This window comes from Xyrauchen texanus, chromosome 34 (assembly GCF_025860055.1).
Source record: "Xyrauchen texanus isolate HMW12.3.18 chromosome 34, RBS_HiC_50CHRs, whole genome shotgun sequence".
NCBI classification, from domain to species: domain Eukaryota; kingdom Metazoa; phylum Chordata; class Actinopteri; order Cypriniformes; family Catostomidae; genus Xyrauchen; species Xyrauchen texanus.
In genome coordinates, this window is record NC_068309.1 from 38,265,689 (window position 1) to 38,284,281 (window position 18,593).

The window sequence follows — 18,593 nt, forward strand, 5'->3', positions numbered from 1 at the left end:
CAAGACATCAAAGACATCTATCTAGCGCACGTTTACATTGAAATCATTTATAAAACAGCGCAGACGGAGCATATTTATTTGTTTGTTTCCTAATTTCAAACATCATTAAAATAGAACATACATATTACACAGGAGAAAAGGCTCCTCATTACCATGGTTAGGTCAATGTAGCTAGTCTAAGAGTAATAATAATAATAATAAACTAGCCAAAAGACATCTTGAAACTTTAACTACAACTGCCACTGTTGATATAAAATGAGGTCTAATAGATTCTACCTATAGATTATTTCATATGCAACTATAAAAAAAAAATCGAAATATAACAGTCAGCTTTACTCAGGTAAAATCGTGAAACAATTATTTTAAGGTGATGAAGTGTAATTAATTTTTGATAAAAAAAATTTATTGTAGCACATTGCACTATGTTGCTCTTTCCTCCTCAGTGCTATTTGGAATATCAGGACTGCTACAGTTTGAGAGGTTTGACTTGACTTCCTCCGTAACACTTAAACTTGAAAAGTCTCATTAGAATTGAAATGGGTCTCATCAGTTTTGAGGTCTGCGCAGTGTGCACTACAATATCAAGGGAAGCCAAGTTGTTGAGTGCATGCGCCATAGAGCAGAGCAGATCATGTGCGTGAGCTGGTTCCATTACACTTGCACTAAAGCTTTAATTGGACAGCGAAAATTATTGCAGTGTGGATGAGAAGTCTTCGGCTGAATGAGAGATTTTCATTAAATTTGCCTCGGTAGACCTAAATGGGCTATCACTTGAACAGTCACCCTAAAAATCTTCAGTGGGAGAACGATGGCATTGTTCTTTCCCTGCTGTCTGCGATCCAGTCCAAATAGACACGTTGGTCACGACCCACCAGTTGAGAAACACTGCACTTGACCAATCAGTCATGTTCTTGATTAAATTGCTGATCTATGTTCATCTACTCACTAACAAAATCCCAAGACTGATAGTGGCAGATATAGAGATAAAATGACCATATTATGTGAAATATCTATTTGAGTGATTGAATAGGTCATTAAGAATGACTATTTATCAAAATTGGTGATTTAAAATAATCACTTATTGTGCATAAAATAATTAATATTCATGAGTTTCGCAGCACTGTCGCCCAAAGTATTGTTTTCTTAGAGTTTATTTTATATTTAGAACTAACTTTGTGTTAATGTTCCCTTTCACATGTCTTATTCCAGTGGTTACAAAGTTGATAGGCCTACAGGATTTTATTACCAGAATAACATTGGATATACATGCACAAAAATTGTCCTGCATAATGTGATGTTTATTCCAGATTGCCAGTTTTATGTCAAGCTAAGGAACATTTAGAATTTGTTGATGTGTTTAATGTTGGCAAATCAGTAGCAAAATTGTTACTATGTGGTTCCTATGGAAATGCAGTTGTATCACAAATTTATGGATATTTATAATTCGACTTTCAACTTTCAGAATTATAATTTTTAGCTCTGCCTAAAAGGAAGTCATCCATTTTTTATTTTTTGAAAATTGCATTCTCTGAACTTTTAAATACTCCTCCTAGGGGATTCATGTAACTGTCACCACATTTAGAGAACATTATGTCAAGGTATTGAAGATGCTAAATTGCTAACAGATTTTGAAATATCGAACGGTGTTGCCATAGTGAGGCATTAAATGAATGGCAAAAAATGGGAAACATTAGTGTCACGCAACTTCTGTGTGCAATGTGTGATTTAGATCAAAATTGAGATGTATGTTGGGGGGCTAATCACATGGATTTTGGTTTACGGACATAGCACCATCACCGGGCAGCAGGAAGCGTGGCTCTTAAAAGAGACTTTTAAATAGTAGTTACCCAAATTGTCTAGAATAATGTCAAATGCCAAATGCATGTGTCCACCTTGCATTATATTCCGAAAGCCAATGGGTGGAAATGTACCCGTCATCGCTGCTCAAAGCTATTTTAAATAATTGCCTTATAAATTTAAATTAAGCTTGCCATATAATTTTGGGAATGGGAAGAAAAAAAATGAATGAAATACTAGCTTTTGAAATCTTTTAAAGATTTTAAATAGACCCCTCTACCTTGGCTCGCATTTGCTCAGCTTCTTCTAAATTGCATAAATTACAGCACTCAAATTAATTTTATTTTAAATCAATTTAAGTCAATCTATGCGATTTTAACAAATGAATAAGTTCAATTGGTGTTTTAGATAGTTAAAAGATACATTTAATTTAATGCGGGACATAATACAGTTGAGATGCCGATACATTAGACTAGAATGATGATATGATTATTCATAATATTTAGTTGGAGAGAAAGTGAGAGAAAGAGAGAATTGTATTACTGACCTTTAGATTTTCTTTTCAGATGTGAACGGAACACTTTCTAATGTTTTCTGGATGCTGTTTAAGATTCCATAACAAACCTTTCGTCATGGAAATCACCTCCTAACTCGCATTCTCTTTTGCTGTCATTATTTTCAATATACATATATATACATACTGAATATTTTTAGCACATTCTCTCACATATTTCAGAAATTCCATCTTTCTTTCATGCCAATAGTGTTTAACACTGTGCTTAACACATATTGAATTCTTGCTGGATTATGGGCCATTGACGGGCCATTGTGCTGGTGGAGCGATAGTGGAGCTCTCAGAAAATAATGACCCTCTGACATTTTTTTTAAAATCGCTCCTTGCTCCAGTTCGCTGCACTCGCATACTCTGGTAGACATGCACATTTTAATAAAGTATAACTCTTTGCTTTATCAATGGTTTAATGACTCACTCAAAACACATAAAAGACGTTCATTTGTTGCTGTCTACTGACGTAAAAGTGTGATTCACAAAAATGGTCACTGAACGAATCTGAACTACTCTTTTGAATGGTTTCAAAAGACTTAAGTCACAAGTTAATGACAGAGACAGAAAAACATAATTCTGAGTTAATTCACTACACTAAATAAAGAACAAGTTTAATGTGATATTTCTTGTAAAAGATTATTAAATAGTTTGATATAACTTTTATCTAGATGTTGCTAAATGTTTGGTTCATGCGCTTACATTTTTTGATTAAATGGAGAACAAAAAAAAAGAACGATAAGGACAGATGAAACTCGTTGCCAATAAATAGAATTGTAATATATAGTTTGTCTATGTCTATGCTTCTTCATGGTTTTGGTTATATCTTTTATTATAAGCGTTTATTAGAATAAATGACCATTTTCAGAATAAATATTAGCTGGCTAGCTTGAATGATGTAAACATAAAACACTTTCAATAGAACAGATCATTACAAAAGAATCATGATATAACTAGAAGATATCGATATTGGTCATAAATCATATCCTTTCTATGAACACTTCACCAGCTTTATCAAAAGTATTATAATAAAAATGCCATAACTCATCTTGTCAGTTAAACTGAAAGAAGCTAATAATGGAGAGGTGACACCTTTTGAGAATCCATATGAAGAGGATGGTGGCTGCAATTTAAATAATCTAGAAAATACTTTTATGTTAAATTCTGATGTTTTCATGTTTGTGTTTTTCTCTGTCATTCACTAACATTCTTTGTCCTGTATTGTTTCATGCTGTCGGTGCAGTGGCCAACATCCTCTGGAGGGAGGAAGGTACAGCTATATGAGTGATATTTTGTATTATGTATGATATATTGTATGATAGATCTAAGTTATAGATGATTTAATGGGGGGTAAAATGAACTTAACTGTTCATTTAAGTTTTTAATGTCAAGAAATTGTCACCTATGCAACAATCTTTCAAAATGTGCCTGTGAAATGATAACACTTTTTAGATGTCAAATTCTCATCTTACACAGTGTTTCTGTGACAGTTTAAGATGCTTTTTAATGCCACAGAACAGGCTAAAATCAATTAAAATAATTTTGAGGTGGCGGGACACTCCAACAATAGCATTTCATTGACCACAGTCAGTTCACATTATCTCTCCAGCTCATCATCTGCCACATTCACTGAATGATCGTAATTACTTTACTTATTGAGAAGATTGTAAAATAATCCTCCAACAATGAGCGCTGATTAGTTGCAGCATTAAATACAAGCGGTATAGCATTACAGCACACATAGTTTACATGCAATTTGTTTTTGTTTTTTTTACACCTCGTGCTTTTTGACAACATGACAAGTCTGCAGCTAGCATCAGCATTGTGTGCACACTAATTAGCAGCTGTTGTTTGCTGGCAGGTGACAGAACTGCAAATGCACTTTCTGGAGTCCTCGTAGACTACACAAGCTGCAGGAGGGACAATTGGATTGTTTGAGGCTGTTTTCTAATCCGACAGAGCCTGTTTTGTTTTGTGATGTTTTCTTTACAAGAAGTGCATGAATAAAGCTGTTCCCTTGTGTGCTTGTTTGTTGTTGTAGGACTGAGTGTGGCGAACATGTTCTATGTGTTCTCCAGTGAAGGCATCACAATACTCCAGCCAGACAACTGTGAGATCCGCAGACATATCAAACGGACGGAGAGGATTCAGGGTAGTAATGTAAGTCTTAGCGAAACTGAATCTATGGCTGTGTCAGAATTCCCAAACTAAAAAAAATGCTCTCTGGTTTTGTTAAAGAAGTACAATTTAACTACAAGGAACAAGTTTCATGATATACTGTATATAGCATTTACAGTAGAAAAGAGCTTTTAGCATACTATATACTAAGGGAGTGCAACGAAGTCATTATCTGTTTTGTATCTGTATCTGTTCATATGACAAAATTATCTGTCTCTGAAATACCTTCTCCTGGTATTTCTGATATTAATATCTGCATGAAACAGAATTCGTGTTTGTCTGTACATGTATAAAAACATTATTCTGGAGGCAGGAGGTGTCAAGCAAAATGTGAAATGTCAAGCACATATTTTGCAGTGAATACTAAATACAAATTCAAATATTAAAAGAAATGAAAATAAAATCAAAATAGCCTACAAACAAGTGAAAGTCTATTTGGAATTTTTGCGGTAGGACACCATTATTTACTTAATAATAATAATAATAATAATAATAATAATAGGCTAATAATACAAATAATAATGTTACATTTATGTAGTGCCTTTCCAGAGTTCAATAACACATAACATTCTCAAATTTAGCACAGTTTAAAGAATAATAAGAAAAAAAGATGGTGCATGTTTCAGTTTCTTCATTTTATGTAAGGATGAATAATCTTAATAGAAGAATAGGCTACTCTATAGAGCATTTAAACCTTTATGGAATATTCTATCTTTTTTCTAAATAAAGTCTCATCTATATTATTAACTTCAATCGCTGATGTGCATATAAATGTTGTCAACTTTGAAACAAGGATACATGTAGACGAGCTCCAACAACAAATCATCATGTTACGCTGAGCAGAGATAGCTGAGGGAGACGAAGGTTGAGGATCCACTTGCAGTATCTTTATTAACTGATAAACACAAAGGAACACCCGCAATGGGGAAGTAAACATGAACAGAGCACAAGGGCAGGGAACACAGACCAGGCTAACTACAAACCTAAACATTCACTAACAAAACAACGATCGACAGTGACTGAACAAACAGACAGGGTATAAATACATGAAAAGGCCAATGAACAAACAGAACTCAAAATAACATGACAAGGTGCTAAATAGAAACCAATGAGAAACTAACGAGGACAGGTGAAAACAATGAACATGAGGGCTAACAAGACTGTGGAGTTACAGACGGGTCAAAAGTGAAAACTATGGAGTAACGAAAGTGACAAAAATGGAAGACAAAGGGGAAACAGTAGAACAAGACAAGGTCATACATTACATAGCCCCCCCTCTAAGGATCGGATCCCAGACGATCCAAAAGAGAAAAAACAAAACCCAAGACAAAAACCATAGAAAACAAAATGATGGCACCGGGGGCAGACAGACAGACCGGGGGGCACATGAGCAGGGAGGCAGACCAAGGGGCACAGAGGGCAGGCAGGAAGTCCAAGGGGGGCAACGAGGGGAAATTAAACAGTACACGGGGCCAATTAGGCAGTCCCTGGGGGAACAGAGGGACGGGTCCAGGAGGCCTGGGAGGCAGCCTCAGGATAGGGACAGGTCCCGGGGGCGAAACTGAGAGGGGCTCTGGAGACAAAGCTGAGGGAGGTTTAGGAGGCTCAGGAGGTGGAGCTGAGGGAGGCTCAGGGGCCTCAGGAGGTGGAGCTGAGGGAGGCTCTGGAAGCTCAGGAGGCGGAGCTGAGGGAGGCCCAGGAGGCAGGGCCGAGGAAGGTGGCGCTGTAGGTGGCTCAGGGGGCGGAGCCGTAGAAGGCTCTGGAGTCTCTGGGAGCAGAGCCGTAGGAGATTCTGGAGGTGGAGCCGTAGGAGGCTCTGGAGGCGGAGCCGTAGAAGGCTCTGGAGTCTCTGGGAGCAGAGCCGTAGGAGGCTCTGGAGGTGGAGCCGTAGGAGGCTCTGGAGACGGAGCCGAAGGAGGCTCGGGAGGCGGAGCCATAGGAGGCTCGGGAGGCGGAGCCATAGGAGGCTCGGGAGGCTCTATGGGCGGCGCCGTGGGAGGCTTTAGGGGCTGAGACCTGGAAGGCTCGAGAGACTTGAGAGGCGCTGGCACAGGGACGGTCGAGGCTACAGGCACTGGCTCACTGACGTCTGAGGCGACAGGCACTGGCTCACTGACGTCTGAGGCGACAGGCACTGGCTCACTGACGTCTGAGACTGCAGGCACTGGTTCATTGACGACTGAGGCTGTAGGCACTGGCTCGCTGACCGGGGCTGGTGTTGGCTCGGGCTCACAGACCGGGGCAGGCGTCGGCACAGGCTCACAGACCGGGGCAGGCGTCAGCTCAGGCTCGCTGACCGTGGCTGGCTTATGCCGGAAGGCGGAAGCCCGTCTTCTCTCCCTCCTCCGGGCAGACGAGGTTGACCGTGTGGGTTCTGGGGAAGTGACTGGCGCGGGGGTTTGCTCTCTGACCGGAGGGGCTGGCGTGACAGGGGGAACTAGGGACGACTGGAGAGTCACCGTCGTGGGAGGAGAGGCAGGGTCCTCCTCATCGCCGCCCACGGTGAACTGCGAGCCGCAGGCCAGAAAGGTCGCCTCCAGGAAGTTCCGGAGTGTCCAATAGCGAGTCGCTGGTGGCAACCGCTCCCTCAGTGCAGCATTCAGGTTGCCCCTGAAGAAGACCACCAACGAGGAGTCCGGGAAATCCGAGACCTTTGCCAGCCTAAGGAAGTCGCGGACGTGGTCCTTTATGGGGCGGTCTTCTTGCTTTAGGCTGAGCAGGTGGTAGTTTGCATGTTGAACTGCTGGATCCATGTGCGGTCGATCGTTCTGTTCCGCTGAGCAGAGATAGCGGAGGGAGACGAAGGTTGAGGATCCACTTGCAGTATCTTTATTAACTGATAAACACAAAGGAACACCCGCAATGGGGAAGTAAACATGAACAGAGCACAAGGGCAGGGAACACAGACCAGGCTAACTACAAACCTAAACATTCACTAACAAAACAACGATCGACAGTGACTGAACAAACAGACAGGGTATAAATACATGAAAGGGCCAATGAACAAACAGAACTCGTGCACTCGTCAGAACATGACAAGGTGCTAAATAGAAACCAATGAGAAACTAACGAGGACAGGTGAAAACAATGAACAATGAACACGAGGGCTAACAAGACTGTGGAGTTACAGACGGGTCAAAAGTGAAAACTATGGAGTAACGAAAGTGACAAAAATGGAAGACAAAGGGGAAACAGTAGAACAAGACAAGGTCATACATTACACATCACTTCAGGTCAGGTATTTAACATTTGGGCTCATGTTTAGGCTATAAATAAATACATGGGAATTACATGTGAATAGTGTGATAGGTCACACTTTACATTAGGTGGTCTTAACTACTATGTACTAACATTAAATACATACAAGTTTAGTATTTACTGTGTAACTACATGTTGTTCTGCAAAATTCCAACATTTTCTGCTACTGAAGTTGAGGTAAGAGTAGGTTTATGAGTAAGGGTAGGGTTAGAATTAGGGGTTAGAGTTAGGTTTTGGTTGGGTTAGAGTTAGGGGAAAATTTAACATTAAATGAAAGTACTTTAAATGTCATTACAATGCAACTGTAACGCTTGGTGTGCTGGAGAGTCAAGAGGAGACTACTCCAAACACTGGAGTAGGAGCAAACACTGGAGTAAACATCACACTCTAAACATAACACTTTAAGGACTGACAGAAACTAGGAGAAACTGAAGGGTATATATACACAAAGGATTAGACGAGGGAATGACAACCAGGTGGGGACAATAAAGGAGTGATCAGGGCAGTGGCTTATGGGAAATTTAGTGAGGGAGAGAACTTCAAAATAGGAGTCATGGAAAAAGGTGCAGACTGAATGTGACAGCAACAGCATGTATGTACACAATAGGTACATTGTATCACATGATTAAATACATAGTAGTTAAGGCCAGCTAATATAAAGTGGGTCCATGTGATATATTAACAGATATTTCAAGAAGTGAAAAGTGTATATGATGTCATATCTTAATATTAATATTACACTTGACAAGATCCAAACGTGCACAATTAACAGAGACCACAATCTAAGTCGAGACCACGCCCATCCATTCTGAAATCACACTTTGCCCATTTCCATTCATAAGGTTTACACATTAGAAATATTGGCTGCACAGATTCATAAATTTGTTGTAATTCTGGATATGTTTATTTAAAATGGCACATAAAATAACTCCTAAACTTGTAGCTGGCCAGTTGGATAGCCACCAACAAAGTGTTTCCGAAACTAACCAGGAGCTAGTATATATAGTACCATTCATTTAACAGATTATAGATTGCTAAAACGTCAATACAAGATTGGTGGAAAAAAAGCCATAAACATTTCTGAACTTAAAGAACAGCCAATAAACAATAACAGGGTATAATTCAGCAGCAATAATGGATGATGTTAGTCTATAATAATTCATTCTATAATGTCCATCAATCAAATATGTCATTAATCACAAAAATGTAATCTATTACAAAACTTTTAAGGGATATGTCGGCCATCATCTATTTGGAAGCAGATGCATCTCTCTAATTTTTGTGATTATCAATAAAGTTCTTGACTTCAGATGGAGCGGAGAACACCTTTGATTTACCTATGTGCATTACCCGAAGATTGGAAGGGTATACAAAGAAGTACTTGATATCTCAATCCTGCAGCATCTATTTCACACCATTGTATCAGTTCTGGCTTTCTGTAGCTCTGTGCTGATCCGGAAAGAAATGGATGCGGCGATTGCCAAAGTATACCATTTTGCGTTCTCATGTAAGTCATTCTGCTTCTCTCTGAAGTTTAATAGATTCTCCACGGTTATTTGAGGGCCTGGTCTGTCAGAAGAGATGCTGCCAGTTCTGTGAGCTCTCTCAATGATTGGTTGAGATGGAAAATTATCCGACTCGTTCCAAAAACATGTCTCTTTCCTCGGATTTCTCTGGGAAGCTGACGACACGGATTTTCAAACATCTGCTTATGTTTTCCATTTATCTTTGATGTAGGAAACTTCTTTCTCCATGGGGGAAACTACCGAGCTTCTTCCCACAGATTATCTTCTGTGGGGCTATCCTGAGTCTTGACCTCCACCACTTGTTTGGACAGTGTTCATATAGACGTTTCAGTGTCGGTTGATTTAGGCTGGATGTCGTTGATCATCTTGTCAATTTGTGTTCTAATCTCATCTTTAGTGGCTTTAATATCTTTCCAAATAGTTTGAAAAGTAATTTCGCCTTCAGGGTTTTCAGCCATTAGCCAATGAGCTAACTTTGTTAGCAAAAAACAATGCAGGATTATAGACAAGCGTTATAACTAGTCAGAGGAGCACACTAAAATTATTTAATTTCTTTTTTTTTTGTGAAATATGACCTGGGAATGTTTTCAACAGGTTTCGTGACCTTCACAGACGATCTCAGACATTGATTTAACTTTGTGTCCATCTTCTCCCCACAGGAAGAGCTGTGTTACAGAAGCAGAGGTGTGTCAGCACATGAGTGTGTGTGGGCATCTGCAGTCAGTGTGAGAGACAAGTATGTTTATGTGTCTCAACCGCTGCTGAACAGACTCCTGCTCATCGACACACAAGCTCAGAAAGTGCTGCAGGTAAGAATTCATCCATCTCCAGTCAGCTCAAATGACTTCTGTTTGAGAAAGCTTCAATTGTCCTTATGGCTGGAGTCATAGCGTAGGGATATGATGCCCATTCTAAACTTGTAGCTGGCCAGTTGGATACCCACAAGACATCCATAAGACTCCAGTTGTTTAATTCATGTCTTCAGGACTGATATGATGGTGTGGGAGAAAAACAGATCAATGTTTAAGTCAATTTGTACTATTAATTATCCTCCTTTCTCACCCACACCTATCATATTACTTCAAAAGACATGGATTAAACCACTGGAGTCTTATGGATTACTTTTATACTGCCTTTATGTGCTTTTTGGAGCATCAACATTTTGGCACCCATTAACTTATATTATATGGACCTAAAGAGCTGAAATATTCTTCTAAAAATCTTAGAAGATTTGCGTTCTGCAGAAGAAAAAGTCACACACATCTGTGATGGCATGAGTGTGAGTAGATGATGAGAGAATTTTCATTTTTGGATGAACTATTCTCTAAAGATGTTTAATTGAGGTGCATCTAGGAAGTTTAGTATACATCTCTCATATGGTCATATGGTATATTATTATTATTAATATAATCATTATTATGTGTGTATTTTTATTGAAACCTCATTGTTTATTATGTTACATGAAAAACTTGCCATATAATTGGAATGGTCGCACACTTCCCTTTAAACAACTACATTATCAGTTGCTATTGCACAGTAAATATGAATTATTTTCTTTCTGTGTGAATGGCAGGTTGTGGAAACAGACCCCATGCCAGTCAAACTCTTCTATGATAAATCACATGACCAGCTGTGGATTTTGAGCTGGGGAGACCTGCTGAAGTCACGTTCCACTTTACAGGTGAGCATAGGTACCTGTACAGTACACAATATAATGCCACTCATTTACCTCTGAACTTTTGTTTGCTGAGTGTTCAATTCAAACTGCAGAGAATATCCTATTGTGAAATGTTCAGGTTATATTTTACCCATATATATATGTGTGTGTATATGTTAACTCTTAAATATTGGCAATATTACTCTCATGGCCATTGAAAATAACATCACAAATATGTTGAAATATTGTTTATGAGCATTGATTTTGGATCTTAAAGTTCAAGGGACCGAATATATTTATTTATTTACCAGTCAACTTCTCTTTTGAATACAAACAAACTTTATTTACTAAACTACAACATAAACAAAACTAACAAATATTGACAAACATGAACACAGGTTAATGGATGAGTTTTGACAAGAAATTAATTGAACTTTAACAGAGGAAAAGGAATGCGTGTTGAGTCTAGAGACCTGTTTGCCCTTAACAACTGCAATACTTCATTTAACACGTCTTGATTTGAGATCAGGATCCTCAAATTATAAATCAAAGCACCAGATTTCAGCAAAAGTCTGGAGGTAATGTTGCACTGTGTTTAAGTGAAGTCCTTGGGTTGGTTATATGTTGAGATTGACGGTCTTAAGGTTCCGATGCAGCAGAAAACGATTATGCACGCTGGATCGATGATGGAAAAATCAGCTGAGCTTCAGAGATGGCTGCAGAAGAAGTTTGCTTATTCGACATTCTAGTGACTTTGCAGACTTTGAAACGAGGACACCCATGATGGAAACTAGCTTGATTGTTAAATGAGAACTTGTCTTGCTGAAACATTTCCAGAGAGGAAAAGGACAGTTGTTGTTCGAGGCGTGGATATTTTTTAGTTGGGCTTGGCCGCACCTCAAAGGTGTCTTGAGCCAGTCAGAAGTGTTTTTTGCTATGTCACATGGTCACCTCTTTCCCTGCTTCTTCATAGGTGATTTATGAGCATTGTTCTCAAGACTTTCCAGTTTCCCGCTCGAAAAAGGGTAATGTTTAATCATAAGTTTTAATATAATTCATATGCTAAGGTAGGTATATAATAACATAACCTCCATTAGCCTTCAAGACATGCAAAATGAAACTCAATGATAGTAAATATGACATACTTTCACGAATATTCAACGTGCTAGTCACAAAACATGAGAATACCTGATTAAAAATCATAATGGTTAATTCATTGGTTTTACAACATGGGTAAGACATGACTATGTGTCATTGTATCACAATTTCCAGGGTTATTGTCAGGTTAAACCTTGAATGAGAGTTCTAGGCACTTTTATGATTAGATTATGTGCAGGATAAAATTACAGTAAAGTTTTGCAATTGTGTCAAAGTTCCTGGATTAAGATGAGATTTCTTGATGTGTATACACATGAAAGGTTCATTTTGTACATTTGAAATTATGAGCAGAGCATTAGTTTTGTGCCCTGCTAAAAAGATAATACAAAGGGATCATTTCAAAGAAAGTCTGCTTTCTTCAAGACTTCAATCTCGTTTGTCTTGGATGAGTTTTTATCATGTGATGGTCAGGCGTTCCAGAGAAAGTGTCTCATGCTGCCTTATTAGTCTAATTTTTAAGTGTAGCAAATTGGTTATATCGAAGGACAAAGGAGTGTCTTAGATTTCCAAGGTTCATTCCAGGGGTTTGTGAGGAGCTGTTTGCCTGTTATTTGTTGTTGTCTGTATTTTTGAACATTAGGTTTAAATGTGAGAGTTTTTGCTCAACAAATACATTTGTGCTTTGATTTTGGCTTGTTTAAATGAATGGGGTGCTCATTAATTTCACTTCACTGTGAGTGTACACTTCCTGACTATAGCTGTGAGTGAATTACACTCTTTCTGCTGTGTGTTGAATTTTACCATGAAAAATTATCTTTTCTATTTTTATTCTATACACAGATGAGTAACACAGGGCCCCAAACAAAACAGAAATTAAAGAGATTTGTATTTAACAAATAAAATGATCATTACTCCCTGCACACGTGAATTATTCATGTTTTATTAAATTATGGGAAAGACCTCAGGTATGTTTGCTTGTTCAGCACTAGCCTCAGTACGTGATGGCACAGAATAATGCAAGCATTTGCTATGAACAACTTGGAAATTATAAAGAGCACTTTTCAAAGGAGGCTACAGGGGATAAGGATTCACACCGCAAATAAATGGCTTGATAATATTCTAATCATTTTGAAAGCAAGTAATTGACCCGGGCATGGGCAATTTGTCAGGGCCTGAGGCTGTGCTCAGCTAGAGTTGTGAAACATCAAACTGATTTTTTTTATTTTTTTTTTTTTAAAGGCTCAACATCCTTAGTCAAACATCTGAAATTGGTTGTCAGTTCATTAGATCAAACAAATGAGGGCGAGTGTTGTGAGGGGAAATAGAGAAGCATTTATAATCTTTGTCGTCATCTGACAAATAAAAATTTTCACAGGGAAAATCACAATTTTATTGTTTACATACACAATGAACTGGTCTCTATCCATCCATCCATCTTAACGGGCTTATTAGGATAATTTTAGTAAATTCAACTCAACTAAATTTCCAATCTCATAATATTTTTGTAACAGCTTTTGGTAAACAACTAAACACAATACAATTACACTGACAAACATTCAGGCTAGAGTCAACTATATAAAAAAGGGAGATTTGAACTGTGTTCTCAGAATGAGGACATTTTGGGTAAATATCAGATTGGGGCAAATTATCATGTTTTTATCAGAGCGATATTATCACATGTTTATACAGCATGTTATAATTTATATAATTTGGTAATAAAACAATTTTCATTGTTACAAAATAATAACTTTATGTTTTGTATACCCTTTATATTTTTGCAATTTCATTCATTTTGTATTTTAGTCTTGAATGACAGTTTAAATTATTGCATTTTGAATACAGATATATTTTGAAAGATGGGGTTTGTCACTTTTTTTCATATTTCAAAATAGGTTTTATCTTCCCATATAAATGTCAATAAACAGATGGTTAAATGGATGGTTTTACTGGACTACGGTCAAAGTTTTATAGAAGGAAAAAGACGCTGTGACGCTGGAATGTGCAGTCCGTAAACCAGGACCAGTTCTACAGGGGTGCTAATGAGTTAACAAACATTAGAACAACCTCAATTGAATGTGTACGCCTAATAATACTGTACATTGGCAAAGTAGATATTCTTGAATCCCAGTTCATACACAGAATCCCTGCATCAAAACTAACAAACATGTTTTAATACAGTGTTTCCCAACCTTTTTCTGCCACAGCACACCATCCCACATAGGCTAACCATCGTCAATTTTTTTCATTTTCAAGAACTTGTCCATGTTTTATCTCCGTCTTAGTAGCGTGTTTAATTGTAATGTTTGAAATTGGGCTATGCAAAAAAACAAAAAACAAGTCACATACAGTGCTTGCGTTAGACATTCTCATCGTCCGTCTTTTAGACGGACAGGGTCGTAAAAAAGGTATACATATCGATTATTTACTGCTTTCAGATGCATGTTCTTTTTTATATACATTTTCACATTTTACCTTATTTGTTTAGGTGATCTCTTCTGCAAGCTTGAGCGACCAGCATCAAATCATTCGTACTCTGTATGAAAGAGTGAAAGATTTCTACATACCCCCCACCAATCTGATCATCACTCACGTAAGGTACGAGGTGATCATGACTGATCAGTGTGCATGACATCATTAGCTTTTTGGCGTAATTCTTTCAGAAATGGGACCTGAGCAAATTACAGTTATAATTAAAAGCCAACCACTTCATAAATCTCCAGATATCATATTAACCTGTCTTTGACCATTGTCATCTCAGGTTTGGCTTTGTCTACTTCAAATCAGAGGCTGCAGTGCATAAAATTGACCTTGAGACCTTCCACCTCATTAAGAACATCAGTCTTCAGAGCTACAGCTGTATCCCAGCCAGCATGGCCTACACTCATTTAAGTGGCTACTATTTTATTGAGTGCCAAGTCAAAAACAATTCCAGTCTGAATGTGCAGCTTCTCATTGACAGCGTATCCGATGCAGTCATTGGACCTAACCCTAACATCAACGGCCAGCCGTTCATATCTCCAGATGGTCGCTTCATCGTCTCCACGGATAAGCGATGTGGCAAACTCCAAGTTCAGACTGTTTCTTTTCAAGGTGAGCTTCAGAAAAGCCACGAATTGGACTTCTTGTTTCCACTCTCAGACTTGGACTTTCATCCGTCTTTCACAGAGTCCAACCAGTATGTGGTTGTGGCCTCCTCAGCTCAGAGCACAGAGTTGCTCTTCTCTGACCTGTCAATGGGAAACAGTAAAATTTTCAAGAGCCTCAAGGAGCCTATTCCAGTCACTGCTTGGCCATGGGGAGACACCAATAGGGTTGTGGTGTCCAGTGGGGTGTTTGGACGGTACTTGGTCACATCGTCGGCCGAGTCTCTGTTTGTTATAGACAGCAAACAGAGCGGCCTTCACTGTGAGGTGTCAGACATCAAGAGAGGGAACACGGTGGTTTGGGTGGGGGAGGTATGAGTCTAGTACTGCTGGCCTGTTATACAAGTGATTGTATCAGCTCACTGGGCCAAAGCTCGGGAAAACCTTTAATGGATGTGAATGGACTCAACCCTAGTAGTGAGTGCAATTAACACACATGCGGGTTTTTAAGGATACACATTACACACGCACATACATACAGCGATAAGCCACAACATTAAAACCACCTGTCTATTATTGTGTAGGTGCCCCTAATGCTGCCAAAATAATGCCAACCCGCATCTCTATTGCTGATGGTATTCTTCTCACCAAAATTGTACAGAGCGTTTATCTGAGTTACTGTAGACTTTGTCAGTTCAAACCTGTCTGGCAATTCTCTGTTGACCTCTCTCATCAACAAGGCATTTCCATCCACATAACTGCCGCTCACTGAATGTTTTTTGTTTTTGGCACCATTCTGAGTAAATTCTAGAGACTGTTGTGTGAGAAAATCCCAGGAGATCAACAGTTTGGTGCCAGATGGGCTGGTTTGAGTATTTCTGTAACTGTTGATCTCCTGGGATTTTCTCACACAACAGTCTCTAGAATCGACTCAGAATGTTGTCAAAAACAAAAAACAAGTTCTATGGATGGAAATGTCTTGTTGATGAGAGAGGTCAATGGAGAATGGCCAGACTGATTTGAATTATAGGGTAACTCAGAAAACTGCTTTGTACAATTGTGGTGAGAAGAAAATCATCTTAGAATGCTATTATAAGCTGCGCGTTGGTGCTCTTTCGGCAGCATGAGGGGGACCAACACAATATTAGGCAGGTGGTTTTAATGTTGTGGCTGATTATTCATGTGCATTACAACAACAATAAATCTCAACAAGTATTGAGACAAAAGAAGACACCCTTCAGTGCAACAGTGAACTAATTCAACTGAGAGATGTACATTTTTGCACTTCCTCTTCAGAAGAAATAGTATCTTAGAAAGGATATGTGATTAATAAACTATGCACAACGCTTTTTTAATTGTTATTCAATATTTATTTTTTCAATGTTTCACTCTTGCCGCATTTTGTCACTGCAGGAAATGTGTCCATCTGTGTCACCTGTTTTTGTTTTTTCAATGTAAAAAATTGTGTCATCACAGTGTTTCAGACCACTCAATTTAATAGCTTTATCCATATGCCATAACATTTTGAAGATGCCTGTTTTACATTAGTACACAAAATTATGGTGTGGTATGGTAATATTGTGTGATGCTCTCTGCATACATGAGATTTACTGTGCATTTTGTTGTCTTTAAAACTTGTGCAAATTTTGGCTATTTGTGCTCTTTGTGTGTGTGTGTGTGTGTGTGTGTGTGTGTGTGTGTTTACTGTTCAGAGCAATGTGTGTGTGTGTGTGTGTGTGTGTGTGTGTTTACTGTTCAGAGCAATGTGTGTGTGTGAGTGTGTGTTTACTGTTCAGAGCAATGTGTGTGTTTACTGTTCAGAGCAATGTGTGTGTGTGTGTGTGTGTGTGTGTGTGTTTACTGTTCAGAGCAATGTGTGTGTGTGTGTGTGTGTGTGTGTGTGTGTGTGTGTGTTTACTGTTCAGAGCAATGTGTGTGTGTGAGTGTGTATTTACTGTTCAGAGCAATGTGTGTGTTTACTGTTCAGAGCAATGTGTGTGTGTGTGTGTGTTTACTGTTCAGAGCAATGTGTGTGTGTGTGTGTGTGTGTGTGTGTGTGTGTGTGTGTGTGTGTGTGTTTACTGTTCAGAGCAATGTTTAGTTTTGTTAAAATAGTCCTACATTTTCCTATAACACTAGACAGAAAACAGTTATAACAGTAGATGAAAAGTTAGAATATTGTATTTGTTAAATAGGAATAAAGAATATGATTTACTAAATTTGTATGATTTACTAAAAATGTTAAATAGTACATATTAATCCTTTGTATGAAATTTAGAGCAAACATTAAATTAGACCACTGTTGCACTGAACAAACTACATGATTAATTGAGAAATCTCCTTGTGTGACACAAAAATGTCTAAATTGGCTTATAAAAGTGCTTGTAAGCCCCATAAGATATGCGAGCTGCGCTAATATTTAAGCAAGCCCCTACAAACAATAAAAAGGACACAGATATGGTACATTTAAGGTCCAAACAACCTAATTAAATCCATTCAGGTAACAATCATTTAATAAATGTCTTATTAATCATATATTATCTTCTGTATAATTTGAGTTTGTGTCCTTTTCAAATTCATCTCTGAACTTTTAAGACGCAAGTCAGAGTCTTGAATTGAGGGTATTAGACGACAGTCCAAAATAAAAAATAATTGTAATGTTCTTGTAAAACCATAGTTAGAACAGCGTAAATTTTGTGTTTTCTGCTTTACAGGGGAAATGTTTAAAAGAAACAGAAGGAATTAAAAAAAAAAGACTTGCAAGAGGAATGATCTATATTCAAAATCAATATTTTAAAGCCGTTGCACAAAGTGTCAAATCTGTTGTTTGTTCAAGATTAAACGGAGCTCACAAACCAGAATGAACTAGCTGCACACATTTTGCCAGATAATATTTCTTACATATTGGATGTCTTTTAGCGTTCTTTTAAAATATTTGCATTACATACGTGCAATTTTTATTTGCTCATGAAATGCCAGCTGACTTATGCCAGCAAGGCAGAAACTATGTGTTTCATTGAGTCACATTTAACTCCACATCCATTTGTCTTTATTACACGGAATTGCCCACAGACTGTTTCAGACTTCTCTTGTCCTGATAATGTGTGTTTGGGTTTTCAGTGTGTGGTTCAGTGTTATAGACTTGTTTAACTGAAGTCAATATTTGTTTATGTGTGTCTGACTCAACACAATTTTACTAGTTAAATCAGAACTGCTGCCAAACCTGAAAGATTTTAGGCACATAGTCAAATGCATACTGTAAATGTTCGCAGTTGCTAATAAACAGATTAAGAACCAAAGGCTTTATTTGTTTAGATATTTATTGTTTATGCTGTGTTTATATTTCCATTTGGTTACTGGTATACATAGATAACAGTTATATGTTGATATAAATAGGTTTAGATGTTTAGGTTAATTTATTGGGCATTTCATAA

At 38.1% G+C, this 18,593-nt stretch overlaps 1 protein-coding gene across 1 annotated transcript in view; it reads left to right on the forward strand.

Annotated features, from left to right (window-relative positions):
* LOC127627389 (follistatin-related protein 4-like) overlaps positions 1–15,678 on the forward strand; it is a 451,612-nt gene extending 435,934 nt beyond the window's left edge. The window contains exons 11-16 of the mRNA XM_052103721.1: positions 3,603–3,629; positions 4,401–4,519; positions 9,981–10,130; positions 10,895–11,002; positions 14,562–14,671; positions 14,835–15,678. Coding sequence (XP_051959681.1) covers positions 3,603–3,629; positions 4,401–4,519; positions 9,981–10,130; positions 10,895–11,002; positions 14,562–14,671; positions 14,835–15,537 — 1,217 coding nt within the window. The 3' untranslated portion in view covers positions 15,538–15,678. The remainder of the gene's footprint in view (positions 1–3,602; positions 3,630–4,400; positions 4,520–9,980; positions 10,131–10,894; positions 11,003–14,561; positions 14,672–14,834) is intronic.
* Positions 15,679–18,593: the final 2,915 nt, after the last annotated feature.